Source organism: Archocentrus centrarchus, unplaced genomic scaffold (genome assembly GCF_007364275.1).
Source record: "Archocentrus centrarchus isolate MPI-CPG fArcCen1 unplaced genomic scaffold, fArcCen1 scaffold_29_ctg1, whole genome shotgun sequence".
NCBI lineage: Eukaryota > Metazoa > Chordata > Actinopteri > Cichliformes > Cichlidae > Archocentrus > Archocentrus centrarchus.
In genome coordinates this window covers 3,855,344-3,873,700 of record NW_022060258.1, presented here as the reverse complement: position 1 = coordinate 3,873,700, position 18,357 = coordinate 3,855,344, and the positions used below count along the sequence as shown (strand labels likewise).

At 43.7% G+C, this 18,357-nt stretch overlaps 1 protein-coding gene across 1 annotated transcript in view; it reads right to left on the bottom strand.

Annotated features, from left to right (window-relative positions):
- The window catches only part of grm7 (glutamate metabotropic receptor 7), a 232,942-nt gene that overhangs the window by 143,848 nt on the left and 70,737 nt on the right, over positions 1-18,357 (bottom strand). The window contains exon 2 of the mRNA XM_030723843.1: positions 8,040-8,256. Within this exon, the coding sequence (XP_030579703.1) occupies positions 8,040-8,256 (217 nt within the window). The remainder of the gene's footprint in view (positions 1-8,039; positions 8,257-18,357) is intronic.

Sequence of the window (18,357 nt, the reverse complement as noted above, 5' to 3'; positions counted from 1 at the left end):
CGGACGTTAACCACAAACCAGAAAAACACCTACGAGTGTTTCAAGGGGAGCCTTGAAACACTCAGAATGAGTTACTGAGGAAGACTTTATCAAACCAATAGGAACTTTTTATTACAACTACCGCCACTAAGTTTAGTTACCTGAACCTTAGCTAATCATTAGTTATGTATGTACTCAAAGTAAGAAAGTAAAAGTAGTTCTTTGGAGGATGTTTCTACCTGCTATTTTTGTGTAAAACAAACCGAACCTCATTATATATTATTGTAATAATATAAAATAGTACATGAGAATACAAATGTTATTCCAATCTAAATTTTAATTCTAATGAATGTACTCAGCTTGAATCTGTTATGTAGGACACAAACTGTTAAAGGGAATTTAAGCACAGCTCTATTCTCTGTGTCCTCCATAGTAGAGGGTGACTGTGCCTCCACCTAAACACCAACATGAGGATACTCAGGGGTTACAGTGGGATTCAGAAGGTGGAGGAACCCTAAGATCAGCTGTAGTGGCTCTGCATGGGGAGAAGAATCACAGCTTTCTATTGTGAGCTGCAGTAAATGATGTTGGTGTGCAGGCTGTGATCAGCTGACCTGCTGCTGCTGCTCTGAGGTTTACTGCTCTGTGTGGATGAAGTGAACTCACAAAGATGTAACCCAGTATTTCACAGCTCTCTGAGCTGATCTCCATCCCCTACACTGACAGCATACAGGCTGTAGAAATGTTGGACTCAGTGAATGAATCTCAGCATCAGCAGCTTTGATTCAAACTCATCTCTGCTGCACTGATGTAACCTGTAACTCTGACCATGAACACAAACACTGTGCTCCAGTCCAACACAGAGCTTTACTGTAAATACAGTACAACAAGCTAACCTAAACTGCAGTATTTTAATAAAATCTTTGAATTACACAACGTCAGCATACTTCAGTTTATTTTCCAGTCCTTACCTTTAATTCTAACCTCTCTTCTTCCTCTCCTGTCCTCTTTCTCCATCTCTGAGTGAACTTCTCTCTCTTTGCTCTCCTTGAAATACAGCAGCTCTTCTTTTAGCTAGCTGTGTAACAAACTGCACACACTTTGTGTGTTTGCTGATATTTGTTGAGCATTTAGAAACGTTGCATTTATCTGCCACACGTTACTCCCTTCATGCTCGCTCCTCTTCAGTAGCGCTAGCTAAGCTGTTTATGTGCCGCAGCGCAACTTACGGACTCGGTCCGGCCCGATTATAGCGCTATAAATGAGACATTAATTATATGGGTTTGCGTATTTAATCCCTTTGTACGAGATAAGCCCCGGTGATGGAGGATACGCAGTACGATTGTCTCTTATGTTATTATTCCTCCATTTAGGCTCAGATCGTTTGATGTTTGAAGGCGCACTGACCGGAAATGCAAACTTCTCTCTGACGTTAAAAAGTAACGAGTCTGTTTGAAAATGTAAGAAGTAGAAAGTACAGATACTTGCGTAAAAATGTAGGGAGTAAAAGTAAAAAGTAGTCAGAAAAATAAATACTTAAGTAAAGTACAGATACCTGAAAAATCTACTTAAGTACAGTAACGAAGTATTTGTACTTCGTTACTTCCCACCTCTGCAAACCACCAACCTTCCCATTCAATGGCCCACTCTGCCTCCTGAGCCACAGTCATATATAAAAGCTCTGCTAGGGCTGGAAATGAGCTTCAGTTAGAAAGGCTGCAGCAGCGTCCTGCTCTGCATGTTAAACTGCAGCGTCCCTGTCAAACTACAGTACGGATATTTAACATAAATGTTATGGACCTGCTGTCAGCTTTTATTATGAACACCAGTTTCCATTAAAACCATGTTTATAGATGCACCACACAGAATATATTAAACTGGTCCATTACCATTTATTAATGATGGTTAACTCAAAGTGTTACCAACCCAACAAGAAAAAAAACCTTTTTTTAAAAAAGAGAAAATCATTTATTAAAGCCAAGAGGTGGAGATGAGCGAGGGACGGCTCTGACTGTGAGACTGTTTCTGAAGTCATTAGCAACGGATCCTGCCCTGGCTAATCCTAATTATGACCATAATTTACAGTTTAACCTCATTTCTTATTAAATATGACCTGAAACACGAGTTTGAGCCATGAAGTCATCGCTGATAGAGTTTACAGAGGTCACAGAGGTCAGCGGGATGTTTTTCAGTGCCACATGAAGGAGTCGCCCCCTGCTGGTTTTTGCAAAGACTACAGCTTTGCTTTTCAGATGCAGAAGCTACATTCAACTGATGCATATGACTAACACATCAATATTATATAATATTATAATATTATAATATTATATATTATGTAAATAGAAAAAAAAAATCAAGTTAAAGATACGATGAATGCTTTTTTATATTGATTCAGAGTGAACTTCACATCCTCGGGATCTCGTTATCTTTGGTGTGTCATGAATAAATGATGCTGCTGATTCAGCTTCTTTTAACGTAAACAAATAAAAGGTTTCACACAAGTTGGCAGCTGGTTCAGGAGACTGACCTGCAGAGCCCTGTGCTCATAACCACAGAGGGTAAAAAGGAGGGAGCAGATCTGCTCTTTCCTTTAAAAAAAAAAATCAGAAAATCTGAGCGGTCAGATGTATTTTAAATAGAGGGACAGACATGGAGCGCTCACGTGAGAAACCCGGCGATGAAATCACTTTAAAGTGAAGCAAACACCAGCTGCAGGGGGGAGACTCCTCGAGGCAGATATCTGTGAGACGTTTCTCCTCCTGCTGCGAGCTGCCAGTTCAGAGTTCACACGGTATTAAGGAGCCGGTTACCCCGTCAGCACTCGGAGCCAGCCGAGAAATTGGATGGAAAACAAATATCTGGCAGCATTTTTCTCCACAATCCTGCTGATTCAGAGATAATAAGACTCTGCGGTGGAGCCGTAAAGCTTCCTCACGTGTGCGCTTCACATTTTATTTGTTATTACTTCATACAGACGAGCTTCTTAAAGGCCAGGAAATGATCTCTGAGCGTCAGACTGCAGGTCTGCACTCATTTATTTTTAATTAAAGCTGCATCATGTGACGAACACAAGAGTGCTCGTCCGTCCTGATGAAGAGGAGCTGCATGTTCTGTGTTTAATAAATCTGTGAACATGGAAAGATGAAACGTGCAGATCTTCACACGCTGAGAAAAGGTGCCATTAAAAATGCATCTGAAGGGTCAAACTTTCATTCAGCTCATTTCATCATCTCGAGCACCGCCTCAGTAATAATGGCAGTCCTGTCAGTTAATGTCAGCCCTCAGCAGGTTGTCTCTGTTTTATTCTGCACTGTTTAATTAATAAACACGCCTCTTTATTAGGGACAGATGCCACAAACAGCTGCTTCACATGTTATAATAAAGCAAACAAAAACTCAGCGTGTGACGAGTTTCTAAAGAATAACTCCTCCTCAGATTATTTCAGGCATCCCTGAACCAACGAACATCAGCGTCTCTGCCAGTCCTGGCTGCAGTCCCAGCCCTGTCCTAACCCTCAAGGCTGTGATACAATAACACAATCTGGAACCAACGTTCAGCGATGATCCTACAGTCACACTGGGGAAGACGGTGGTTGGAGACCGCGGCACGAACAAAAATGACCACGTGAAATCTCGCTGCCTTTGAAATGGTTGTTTTGAAGACGGGGACCAGGTCTGCGCCCGCTCACAGCCAGCTCCCGTCTTCAAAGCAGCTTTGATTCTGCAAGATGGCGACAAGACGGAGTCAGTCTGCTATCAGGCTGCGATTACACACCATAACACGGCGATTAACTGGATGAACCAGCAGAAATCGCAGATCTGTTGCTCTCTACATACAAATTCACATTAACAGCTTCCATTCAGAGTCCAGCCAGAACCCCAGAGTTATGAAACTGAATTTCAGAAATTCCTCCACAAATACTCGTGTAGCTCCTGCATGACGGCATCTTAACTGCAAATGACAGATGCACTTGAATACCTGGTTTTTCATAAAGGAAGCTCCAGTGTCTCCTCTGCCAGGAAGAGGAGGTAATAAAGGAAGCACTGAAGCCCTTTTCCTTCATGGCTGCAGAGACTTTAGTCTCATGTCACTCAGTCTGGAAGCTTCTGAAGTAAAACTGACTCTTTGAACACACCCTAGTTTTCTGGTCTCACTCTAGTTGTCCTTCCTGCTTTGAGTCTGTCCTGATTATTCTCACCTGTTAATGATGTTCAGCTGTGTCTCATTCCCCACCTGTCACCAGTTTCCCATCAGCCCTCAGTGTGTGTGTGTGTGTGTGTACAGTGGGGCTTCCTCTGTCATGTTTGGTGCCTGTGATATTTCTTCAGATTGAATCTCTGGCTCTTCGTGTTTCCCATGTTGGTTATTGATTTGAACCCATGATTTGGTTTCTTGGACTTAAATTAGTATTAAAGCTCACTTTTGGTTGGTTGGAGTTCCCTGCCTCCTGTGCGCTCTATTTTGGATCTTTTAAAACCTCCAGTGCACGCAGTGTGCTGCGAGCCTCCTCGGGCTCGACGTGTTGGTGAAACTAAAACATCCAGAGAGAGAGAACAGAGTCTGTGGATCTGCTGCTGATCAGGTGAACATGACGGAGGCTCCTGCGATCGATACGTGCAGGATTACTCACTAATCTGCAGATAACCTACAAAGACTCACACACACACACACACACAGCTGATTTTATCTGCTTGATAAATTTAATCCAGTTCAGACTGAACAGAGTAAAGAATCCTGATGCTTCTCACAGAACATCTGAATCACCTTTTTCCTACTGAGTTGTATTCTTTTTATTTATAACCTACTTATAGAGGCCGTGTTTAAATTTTGGAACAAAGGAATTATCAGCTTTGGGGATAAAGTATTTCTCATCTGATCTCAGACGGCTCATTAGCAAAACTCAACTCGAGAAGTCTAATTTTTGTTTGCTAAAAACAGCCCAGCAAGTCAGTTAAAGTTTATTAGAGTGCTGTGGATGTACAGAAAGCCTAAAGTGAACTTCTGCAGTGAGAAACAACATCTTATTTTATAAGATTTATGGAAGTTTCATCTCTGATTATAAAGAAAAAAAACACTGAAAAATTCAGTTCTTCAAACTTCGGCTGTGCCATATCAGTGTCTTTGGTAACGCTGGTATAAATGTTTACATGATCAGAAAACGTGTCATCTCAGCATATCGATGATACAGCGACACAATGAGTTTACTGTACGTTCCCGAGCACGCACGACAACCACCCGAGCCCAGGTACGTCCGACAGCGAGCGCCGCGGCAACCTCCGATGGCCATTTAGCACCTAAAAGGAGCTGCTTCAACATCCTCCAGCAAATCACAGTACATTACAGCGCAAAGTGTGCAAACTGCTAACAGTGGAAACGACCACCATGGAGTCCCACCAGGCAGTGAAGCAGGAGCAGCGGCAGGTGTGACACAGCACCCCAGGTAGGAAACACTTCCTGTGACAGTGAGTGACAGGCTGAGTTACTGTTAAAGTGCTGAGTTATTTTATTTTTACTTCCCATTGCAAACACTGCCGAGGCTCCTTTTGTGCTTACAGCTGACTTCTGCTGTGTCACTACTGTGATGCTGCTCTATTAGCACCATGTTTCAGTACATTCATGTTGCAGTACATCCATGTTTCAGTACATCCATGTTGCAGTACATTCATGTTGCAGTACATCCATGTTTCAGTACATTCATGTTTCAGTACATCCATGTTTCAGTACATTCATGTTGCAGTACATTCATGTTGCAGTACATCCATGTTTCAGTACATCCATGTTTCAGTACATTCATGCTTCAGATTAGGTGGTGTGTCATCAGTGACAGCAGCTCGTTGGAACAGAAAGATGGAAAATGAGATTCATTTTGTTTGCACTGGTAACTTCTGCCCACGAGCTCCAAGCATCAATTAACCATCCAGCATCTTCCCCCTCTATCATCAGAAATATCATTATTGTAAGTTTCACTGAAATATCGTGATATATTTTACAGCGATATCGCCCACCTCTACTACAAACATCTGCTCACATTCAGTGGGCGCTGAGAGGCTGGTTCTCTAATTCCTGGTGTCACACAGTGAGAGTCTGCTGATTGTTTTATTCCCTCTAAAAGCCGGAGGCTGTGGGAGATTAAGCCTGAAGATTTCCCTTTAGAGGAAGAGACTGTGCTGATAAAGAGGGCGAGCTCTGCTCGGGGTGATGCTGGACGACCGCTGCGCCGTTCATTTCATCCGATCGCTCTTCAAAAGCCTGCACAGATCAATGATCTGGGCTCCATCCACGTGGAAACATCGGGCAACTGTTTGGTGTTAAAGACGCTCCCTGGCAGCGCCGTGTCCTTTAATAATCCGCTAAAAACCGCAGCACATAAATGTCAGGACGCATCCTAACCGGTGAGCTGTGAAGAGTCATCAGATCGCTGGAAATGTCAGTGAGATTATTCAGAGAGCAATCAGCACCACTGCATACTCTAATTAACTCCTTTCAAGCTTCTCTGACTCAACAGTTTGCTCTGCTGCTCGGGTCTGCAGGTTCTTTCGTTTCAGGTAGAACAGTAAAGTTTGATGTCATCCTCCAGCACATCAGATTTATTGACAGTTTAGTTATTAAAAGCGGTATCATGGATGTACAGAACACAGTTGGTGGGAGTTTAATGAGGAAGGTTTGCACATAAAGTCACAGAACGAGGAGCGAGCAGATGCTGTGCAACAGAAAAACTACCACAAACAACCTGAATCCAGCTGTGCCAGCTGCACGCCCACAAACACAGATTAGAGCCACATAAGCCCAATGTTTCCATGCAGCAGCTGGTGGCAGAGGGCCGGTCAGATTCAGGATGTTTGGAGTTTTACCTTTGTTGGATTTTTAGGCTAAAGCTTGCTGATAAACTCGACTTTCACATTTCTGCTTCTGAATGAGCTACTTTGGATTTAACTGCTGAGTCTTCAAGGCCAAAGAAATCCAGCAAACGTCAGCTTCATTCAGCTGTGATGCAGTGACCGAATGAACCTATTCAAAGCAAAGACATAAATTCATAATCACAACAATCTGGGACAATTATTGCAGCTTTGAGACATGCTCTGATTGGAGCGTCGTCCTACATGGAAACACCAGCATCCGACCATCATCGCTTCAGCGACCTGTTTTCACCTGTGAGATGTCTGAAGCATGTTTGCTGGGTATTAAAGAAAAAAAAAAGAAAGAGCTTTATTTGTCACATACATTTACATGCAGTGAAATTCATTCTCTGCATTTAACCCATCACACACATGGAGTATGTAGTACACACAGCACAGCATGGAGCAGGGGGCAGCCAAAGGGCGCCCGGGGAGCAACCTGGGGGGGGTGGGCTTGCTCAGGGACCCACAGTGATGCCAGCCCGAGGATTTGAACCAGGGTCCTCTCAGTGACGAACCCTCTTTCTTCTCCCCTAGGCCACCACTCCACTAATAATAATGTACGTAATTCTTGGCTGCTCTGGTGCCGACATGTTAAGACCCGTCTGTGTTTTTCACTTTCTTCTGCTTTCACCGCTCCAACTTTCCCTCCTCGCTCTCTTTCTTCTGCCTTTTCCAAAAAGTGTGAATCTTTTTTTTTTATTGGAAATTTGACTCAAATTACAAACAACATCCAACAAAACAGAACTTTGCAAAATATGCACGAAAACTATTTGTGCCAACGGTGGAAACCATAAATGTGCTTCACCACTCGAGGCAAAAACCCACCGTGGAGGAAAACCAGGCTACAGGGGAGGAGACGCTAACATCTGGAGACCCAGATGTTAGCAAATGACTCCATGGATGCCTCACCAACTGCACTGCATGTGACAGGAAGAGCAAACGGTGGATGGAAATTATTGGGTTCAGTTACCAATAAAACGTCATGATAAATATTGGTTTTGCACATTTCCATGAAATACTGTGACATAATTCTGAGGTAGGAAGAAAGTTTAACCTCTGACCACCACCTGCTGCAGGTGAACCCTTCATCATGACCCCTCTGGCCCCTGATGCTGCAGCAGTTTGGACCTTTTCCATCTTCTCCCCCTGAGCCTGTCTTACCTGCCTCTCTGGAGAGCTGCATGAAGGCATCCACACCCTTCTCCCCGTAACTGCCCTCCGACGCCACCGTGGAGACGTAGTTCCAGCCCATGGATTTGACGATGTCCACCATGGCCTGAGCCTGGAAGCTGTCCGGAGGGACGACCCGAGAGAAGAAGTCGTACCGCCGGTCGTCACTCAGCTCCGGCGCCGTGGAGGCGTAGCTGATCTGAGGGATCTGGAGGAAGAGAGGAAGAGAAGGAAATATTAGGATATGGGAGGATTCATGAAGAAGAGGCTCAGACCGTCAGCATAAATCTCATGAAGGTGAAACAAAAGTTGGAGGTGATTATTTGGTCGCTGAGTCCACCATGTGATCATTTATTAACAGATGGTTTCCTGTGCGGAGGGCGGGTTTGATTCTGGGTGTTCACGTGTTTAAAGCCAAGCCAACTTTATTTATATAGCACTTTAAAAACAGCAACTGCTGACCAAAGTTCTTAACATTAAAACACAATAAAATATGAAAGCATTAAAAACATTAAACATAATTAGAATTGATAAGTAAAACAAATGAGTAAAAGTCGATAAAAGTCAACTCTCAAACAGTTGCCAGTGAAAAAAGGTGGGTTTTAAAAATGCACAGTGAAGAAGCCCGTCTAATATGCAGTGGGAGTGAATTCCACAGCCTGGTGCTGCCACAGATAAAGCTCCGTCCCCTCTGAGCTTTCGTTGTGTCCTCGGCATATCCGGGAGCAGCTGATCAGCCGACCTGAGCGACCGGGAGGGCGAGTGCCTACGTAGGAGCTCAGAGAGGTAAGGGGGGGGCAAGACCATTTAATGACTTAAAAGCAAATAAAAGAATTTTAAAATGCACTCTAAAATGAACAGGGAGCCAGCGCAGTGAGGCCAAAACAGGAGAAATATGATCAAAAGACGAGCAGCTGCATTTTGCACCAGCTGAAGACGGGACAGAGATGACTGGGAAACCCCAAAATAAAGAGAGTTACAGTAATCCAGCTGTGATTAATGAGCGCATGGATTACGATTTCAAAGTCCTGTTTTGAGAGGATTTGTTTGACCTTAGCTAACTGTGTGAGTTTAAAAAAGCTGGACTTCACCACTGCACTGATCTGCTGATCTAGGTTAAAAACACTGTCCGTTCTGACAGCCACAACAGAAGCTGAATAACGCCCCGTGTAAACGTCACAGAACGGTGTTAATGACTCCAGCTGTTTATTTATGGGAGCAGAAATATAGGACGTGATTTTTGAAAGCTGCATGCGAATATGTTGCTGTGATATTTTCAGACGGGTGTTCGTGCTGCGCTGATGGTAAATTTTTGTGTTTTTGTGCTCACATTACTCAGTCAGTCATGATTAAAATAGAAGAAAATTCAAGGAGGTTTGGACAAACCATCTTTTATCTACAGTGTGTGACTCGACCCTTTTGGACCTGCACCACGTGGACCCTGGTCCTTCGAGGGCCTGCTCAGATCTGCCTGAACAGAAACCTGTTTTCGGCCTTCACGCTGACTCAGGCCTATTTGCTCTTCACTTCAGTTTAATCCCATCAGGATTCAGTCCTGTCTCTGACTTGGACCTGAATTCCTTGGACTGGAGCTCAGTAAGTAACTGAATTAGAGAAGCTGACAGACTCTAACTTAATCTCACTTGGACTGATTGCAAAAGATTTCCACAGCCAGCATCAGGCGCCTGATTCCTGCTCGCCGATCAGCCAAAGGCGTTAAAGGATTCACCAGAAAGAGTCTGAAGCTTAACTTAAGAAAATGTTGGTGATGACGGAAAATTCTGTTTGCTGGAAAAGGTGAAGATGAGGTGTGTGGGATAGTGGTGTGCGATACTGCAAGATTTGGTATGGCTCCGATACCAAGTAAGTACAGGGCCAGTATCGCTGATGCTGATACGTTTTAATGATTATGAAGAATTTTCATGAAGTTTAAGTGTTTTGTGCTTTTTTTTTCCCTTTGGATCATTAATTAGTTAAAAGCCAGGATAGAATTGGGCCAAGTTTAAAGGTAAATAAAGTGTACAAAATGATCACACAAGAACAAATTAAAACTTTTTCTCAGTGTTCAGAAAGTATAATACAAAATGTAATAAAAAATATCCCTTCATTCACTAATTTTCTGGATTTTTTGTCTCAATTAAACAAGCTGTACAAAATTATCACTTCACAACGTTATAAATTCTAAACGTTTTAAACGTATTTTAAACGTTATAAATACATTTACGATTCTGGCTCCGCCCCTTACTTCCAGCCTGCAATTTGATGTCAAACTATAAGACAATTTGGCGCTTTAAGTTACTTTTTTGACATTTTGCTAACTCCTCTTAATTGGAGGGGAAAGTGAAATGCTGATGTTTTGCCCCTTTTCATGTATATCCTCCTGTTTTTACCTCCTTTGAGTTTCTCCAGATGTCAGCTTTTTAATTTTTTTTTTATATATAATTTTTATATATATTTTATTTGTGATAATATTTGGTGCCTTTTAAAAACAAACGTTTTTTTTTCACATTTTACCACATTTGCAGGAATTATCAGACCACTTCTAAAACATTTTATTATAGTTGCTCAAACAATATCCAAACTTTTTATTGATGTTTATGAGGCATTTTATTAAATTCTATTTTTATGAGTATTTTATGACTTTCTGCTGCTCGGCTCTTTATCGGGTTGAGCTGCAGGTTAATGAGGCCTCATTAATATTAATGCTCATTCATTCTGTTGTTTAGCTGCTGATATAAACTGAAGTTATTGACTGTCCAAACAGGAAGCGCCTGCATAAAGAAAATATTCAGGGTAAATATTAAACGTGGGGTCAGCAGAATGAGGCGAGATTGTGACAGCAGGAAATGAAATCACAGGTTCTGTGAGCGCAGCGAAGCTGCAGGATGAAGCTGCAGGATGAAGCTGCAGGATGAAGCTGCAGGATGAAGCTGCAGGATGAAGCTGCAGACCTTGAACAAAGCTGAAACACATTTAAAGCTTTACGCCTTCTGACTCAAAGGCCACAGAGGTCGATCCATCAGGCCTGCAGAGACAGATGCTGCATCATAAACACACACACAAGAATCTAAAGCTCAGAGAGGATTTCTACTGACACAGGAAGACCTGCTGCTCTGCACAAGATCTTCAGTCCAGCTCCAGAAACGGACTCTGTGCCGGTTCATTAAAGTGTGATAGTCTGTGAGGATGTGAAGGTTCACCAGCAGCATCTGTTAAGAGGATGGTGTGACTTTATCTGCTGCATGAGCATCAGAACGAACACTGAAGGGCTCCCTCAGCCTCAGGAACTTTAAGAATCCTGCATGTGGAAAGTGTTTGCAAACAGATGCTTCAAATTTAAAATAAATGAAAATTACACGCTAGCTTCAAACTTCAAACTTTTACAGGATTAAATCATTCCTGATGTCCATCAAGATCAAAAATAACTCAGCTGAGAAACCAGAAATGGAAGGCATTTCTTCTGCCTGGTGAATGTGACTGAGAGCCTGATTGTGGTTTTTCAGCCTCACGGTTGATTTTTTTTTAATGAACATCCTCGAGACACTGAAGCTAAACTGAGCTTGAAGCTCCCAGAGTGACTCAAACCGCTGTCACTCTCCAGTCCTTCTGCAAACACCTCAGAGCACCTCCAGTATTCATTTTTCAGTTTCGACATATGACAGACCATCAGTATAATAATAGAACATCTCTATGATGTCACAGAGAGGATCCCTGACATGGAGGAGTTAAAGTGGGATTTGGCAGGTGGGGTTTTCAAAAACATTCAGAATATGAAATATCGAGATAACTTCAGCAGCACATCCTGCACAGATCCACAGTCAGATTAAGAAAAATTTATAATGAGGATATCACATGCAAGCTTTACATTTCCAGTTTATCAAATGAAACTTGCTGAGCAGCTTAAAGCATGTCTGATCTTCCTCTCTTCCTCTTCATTACATCTTCCTGCATCTCTGGGATAAAATTATTACACATTATTGATCCAGGGAAAATGTTAAAGCAGCTGTACCCTCAGCTGGCAGATAATCAGTTTGTGTGTCATGTTTGTTGAGCTTCTTGAAACATCAAATTTGAAATTGTGTCACTTTGTTTATGCTCCCTCCTCTTCTGTCACGCTATCTAGACTCTGAAGTACCGTGAACACAACTTTAGTGACATCTGAACCATGAACGCGTCACAGGGAGGACGCAGCTGCCGGAATGCCGTCCCACATCAACCCGGTCCACTTTAACCTCTGCTAATATGGTCATCTCAGACAGAGTCCCCGCCCACTTCCTGTTCAAACCTTATATTGATAAGGGGAAGCCAATCAGAAGAAAGCTGTCTGTCTGAGAGGCAGCACTAAGGCCCAGAGAAAGAAAGTACGGAGCTTTGTGCTGATGTTTGTGAAGTCATGTTCTCACGGTATTTATGAGTTTTAGCTTTCGGTGCATTTCTATCAGATGATGTTTAGTGACCTGAGCTCACCTTGCAGGCACCTGCAGGTATCCCTGTTACTTCCTGTGTAATACATCCAGTTGTTGGCGTGATGACAGCAGACATGTTTCTAATGTTCAGGAACGAGTGTGAAGCTTTGAAAGACAGAAACGCTCCTCTCTGTCCTTTGACTGATTGGACTCATAAGCAGCTCAGTTTGCTGGCATCTTCCTCTGGACGTGGAAAGGTCAGCACCCTGACAGCTTCAATAAAACACAACCTGCTCCACGGCGTGCCGACCCACATTGATCCGAGACAGCGAGGTGAGGCGCGCAGACCTGAGCTGGGAGGTGATGACTGGCCACGACTACGAGACAGGAAAGGCGAGGAGAGAGGGAAGGACGAGTGAGGGCGAGAATGACAATGGGAGCGATCGAGCATCGATTGGAGGCCCTGAGAGGAATACGAAGCAGCCAGAGTCACGCAGAGGGGAGAACAGCGGCGTGGCGGCCTCGGCGATGCGCCGCCACGCTCACTGGCATTTCCACCTGACATTTACACATCGTGGAGATGGCAGAGGACTTCAAGTTACTGACCTTCTGCTCATCGCTGATGTCTATTAATGAGAGTTTGTGTGGGAGGACGGTGGCACTCAAGGCTTTGAGGCTAACATGTGAGACCTGAACCTTCAGGTGGACCATCAGGGGGTCAGAGGTCAGAATATCTGTATGGATATAACAAGCAGGAGGGAAGACGATGTGCTGGATCACAATACTGATAAAAATGCTCTTTTGGAGCATGACTGACAGATTTTATGAGGATCTGTTTATATCTGTATATCTTTTTTTACCTTTTAGAACTTGATCTTGTTTTAAGTGCATCCATCACTGATCGTTCTGCAGGTTACGCTGAGTCTAATTCTGTTTGTTTCGTGTCTCTTTGAGGTCTGTTTCTTTTTCTGCATCTTTTTTGTGTCTGGTTCGAATGTTTTTGATACATTTCAGCGTGTGTGCATGCAGTTATGTTAGCTTTTGTATTTCTGTGTTTCTGCATCAAATTTTGGTCATTCTTTGGTTCCCACACACTCTGTTTTTAGTCATCAGGCCTTATTCAGTTGGTTTTGTGTCCAGTTTGGTCACCTTCCATGTGATGTCAGTAATTGTGTGTCTGTTTGTGTGGTTGTGCTTGTGGTCATCGGGTTGTTGTTCCATATATTTTTCTTCTGATTTTCTGACCGTATTTGTGACTGTTGTGTAGTTCTGTGTTTCATATCTTTGTGTCTATTTTGTGTCTCGTTGTGTGGCTCTGCAGCACTGTGCACAGTCCGCGTGTATTTAAGACCCAGTAATAGCGCCTCCCGGTGGTCGTGGTAGTTTCCACATCAGGACCCTGTGAAATTTGTGCCCAGCCTCTGTCCTTGTTATTTTGAGCTTTACAGCAGCTTTTCCTGGTGAAGAAGCTGAATTTCCTCATAGTTTCATGTTTTTCTTACAAAAATAATAAAACACATTTCAGTATTTGAGCGCTCGCTCGCAGAGGCCGCCCTCTTTCTCTGCACGCTGTCTGGCTCATCCAGAGTTTCTAATTAAAAACGGGGCAGTGCTGAACATTAATTAGTTGCATTAAACACTGCTTGAGTGTGAGAACAGTAATTGTGGAGGTCAGCGTGTTACGTCACAATCTCCTCACTATTCTTGTGTCTCTGACAGATTTCTACATCCTCCATTAATTACCCAGCAGGCCACATCTGCTGCAGTGGCCGGCGGCGGGCTCTCTGAACTGAATGGGCACATCGGACGCCACTCAGGCGTGTTTGGGTGTAATCTGCAGGGATTTCAGACTGAGGAATGAGCTCCTCTCTAAATCAACCTGAATCTAAAACTGTGTTTCATGTCCATGTGTTCAGATTCGTCCGAGCTGAGTCCAAGGAGGAGGTCAGTGTTTGGTGCTGACTGTGACAATCACACGCCGAGTATCTTCATCTCCACCAAGTCGTATCACTTTTTGCCAAATTGGTGTTTGCAGAAGTATCGGAATGATGCTCACAGTGCATCGTGTCACCGGATCACTGTGATACTGAAGAAACGGCAAATGTGTGTCAAATCTGAAGATTATCAGTGACTGTGAAAAAAGTGCAATTCAGGGCTGGGTGGTACGTCCAAATGTCTCCAGCAGGTTATCGATCCAAAAACTGCTGATCTTTGATAGATTTGCTGGTGTCAGCCATCAACCTGCAGCGCTGAGAAATGTTCATAAACCTTTACAGAAACTGCTTTGGTCTCCCCCCTTCATAACAGCTGTACGGGGGAGGATGTGTTTATGACTCACCTGTTTAAAGTTTGCATTATTAGGGGCGTGGCCCTAATAATAGGTGATGGTGACACAGGCGGCTGTAGCTGCTAGCTGTATGCTAGGCTTCACCTCAGCTAACTGGAGTCCCTGAACTGGACCTCTGGACCATGTTTGTGCTGTTGGAGCCTTTTGGAGCATTTTAATGTAATTATTTGACCAATAATACGGCTGCTGTCCCTTCATTGGATGAACAGACCGTCCAAGAAGGCGGGGCTCCAGTTTGGTGATGTTACTGAGCACTGATTAGCAGTGTGTGTGTGCGCGTGCATGTGTGTGTGTGTGTGTGTGTGCGCGCGCATGCAAAACACTAATAAACAACACAACAATGGACTTGCCCAAGAGTCACCAGTGTAATCGCCCGGTCGGCCGGCTCTACTCTGAAAGTGTGGCACTACGCTTTTCTGATTTTGGATGTTTTGTGCACATTTCGTGCGGCTCTTTGAAGCTATTTCATCTCTTTCAGTTTCGGGGTTCTGTCTCGTGTTGGCTGATTTGTGTGTCTTTGGTTGTAAAGCCATGGAGGTAACACATTAAATCACTCACAACAATTCTGTGATTGACAAAAAAATGATCTGCGACTCCAGTCTGTCATCAAACAGGAAGAAAATGACTTAAATATATTAAACTGAGGGAGTTGGAAACTTCACAGTTGAACAAACACTGTTGGTAATTTCAACGGCACGCTTTAATGAACATAACTGCTGTATTTTGGGCTGAGGGGATAAAAAGTGTGTGAAAATGTTTCACTGAGCTGTAATCGTGAGATAAAAGGAACCTGAGTCTCAACAGGATGTGCAATGTTTGTGATAACAGCACACTTAGAGAGTAAAAAAGCCAATATTCTCCCTGAAAGTACAACAATGCATTAATCTGAACTGGGCCCAGCGGGCTCCTGTAGCCAAACGTTTGCATTTTTGAAGGCTGCGGCTGAAGGATACGATCATTACTTAAGGCACAGACCAGAGACGCTGGAAGAGCCCCGCTGAGGATCTGAGGGCTAATTTCCACTCATCACATGAAGAGTCGCATATCCACACAAAATCCAGTTTGGTTCGTCTTCGCCGTCGGCTTCCTCTGCTGCACGAGTACGACTCTTCCTCCTCCCCGGAAGCACTGAGACCGAAGTCCGTCCAGGAGCACTCGGCAGCCATCTTGGCAACAGCTCAGGGAACTTATTTCTTTGATTTCAGCACCTCGACGAGCCGTAACTGAGTGACACATTAAAGCTTCCCCAGGCCGAGGAGCTGCAGGGTACCTGCATAAACAGCTGCTTACCTGCCCATCCACAGGTACTGTCAGCTCCCTGCGCTGAGAAACATCACCCTAAAACTCTGATGACCTTTGATGAAATTAGAAAAGATTTTTTCTTTACTCAGATCATTTAATGCTGTCCAGCACTCTTCCTGTCACACATGCTGCCCATGTATGTGCTCATAGTTAGAAAGATGCACTCTCACCTACTGACAACAATACAACTACAGACGACACGAAACCACAACAAAGAGATCCATAACCACTATAAAATGGCTACAAACAGAAAAGAAAAAGACTACAAATACACAAAAATGCCTACAAAAAACAGATCACTACAGAAAGAAGCAAAAGGACCACAAAGAGACATCCAGGCCTGTAACTGCTGGCCTCTGAAAAGCCAGACCACTCTCAAACCTTTTAACAGTAGCTGTGCTGAGCGTGGCTCCAGGAAGCTGCTTCAACAAACTCTGACTTTAAACATTCGTTTGGATGAAGTTGAATCTTAAGTTTACATCTGAATGTAAATCTGATGATTTGCTGTAGGCTGACAGAAACGCTGGTATCAGTGACGGCAGACGCAGCGCGGGTCCCTCAGCTCACATTTTATTAAATAAAAACTGTTTTTGCAGCAGTTTATCACCATTTCACTTTTTCAATAATTATTCACTAGAAATATGACACAATGATGGACTGTAACAACCTTACTTTTTGAGAGAGAGAATTTCATTATTTCTGCCATTCCTGGGTAAAAATGCTGAATTTACAGAGAAACTCTGCTTTAATGTTCCTGATCTGAGCTTCACTGACGGCTCTCTGACAGACTGTGCATCAATCTGTGATGCAATCGTCGGCTCCATCCTCACATACTGACCAGTGAAGGAGCGGAAAAGCACTCGTGTTAATACATTAAATGTATTAAAAAAATGTAAACTTCTGCATCTGAATTCAGTCCACTCTGAGCTTCGACAGCAGCTTTATGAATGAGGAAATGAATCAGCAGGAGGGGAGGAGCCAGAGTTTGATGAAGAAATCGGCCAGCGAGCAGGTGGAGCCTGTTACCACGGTAACTTGACACTCTTCCTGGAAGAGAAAACTCGAGTTTCCCTCTGAAAATCAGAGCTGGAGCTAAACCTGCTTCCTGGAGCCCCGAGACCCACAGAAGCTGCACGATGTTATCATCAGTGAAACCTGACTCCTCCCCTAATCAGGGAGAATGAACGTTAAGAGGCTAACTGCAAGAACTGTGGCCAATTAGATCCTTACTATTTTTAATTTCCAATATAAAAGTTCTCTTAGGCGATGTTTGTTGCACGTTAGCTGCAAATAGACATTCATTTCCAGTAGTCGCATGTATGTCAGCTCACATCGATTACTGTCATCACTTTATCAAAGTGGTATGAGTCACACTCTCATGTACGTGCACATGTATCATATGTGGGAGGAAAGGCGGTGCGGTGGCTCCACTGTGTGTGAATCAGAAACAGCAGCGCTGCCTCCTAATCACACTTAATTACAGTGACCCCGCTCGCCTGAGGTGCAGCAATCACAGATTTCATTACAGACGCACATTTTGTGTGATCAGGCGATACACATGCACAGACCAGGGTGACATTCTGGTACACACACACACACACACACACACACACACACACACACACACACACACACACACACACACACACACAGCACGCATGCATTCATCAACATGCTGTAATTTTCCCAGCCTCCTGACGGACGGCTAAATGAAGCAGAAAGCACCAAGCTGCAAAACAGTTCCACTTCCTAACTCACTGTGTGTGCACATTGTTATCATCACTATATTTGTAAAGCATCAGCATTCAGCTAGACTGTGATTCACCTCCGACAGGAGTCTGACAAACCCGACTGACTCACCCTTCATCCTCCTCTTCCTCTCCTCCACCTCTTCTAAACTTCCTCGCCCGTCTCTCTTTCTTGCCTGCTTGCTTTCTAAGTCCTCATCAGCGAGGACCTAATTTGCCACCATAAAGACGTGGATGAAAGTGGAGCATTGGGTGAGCGCGCTGACATTTCTCTGATTAAGTAGGCCTGTGAGGTGGAACCGGGGTACCTGTGCCACATGGTTTATGAATGGGATTCTATTTGTGTGTGTGGAGTGTGTGTGTTTGCTGTGGCATTTAAAATGTGTGCTTTATGTGTCAGTGTTGTAAACAAAAAATCTGAGTGAAACCTCACCTTGAGGGTCTCACCTGGACCAAAATGAGATGCACAGTAGGTATGAAGACAGAAATATACACAAGATGACTAG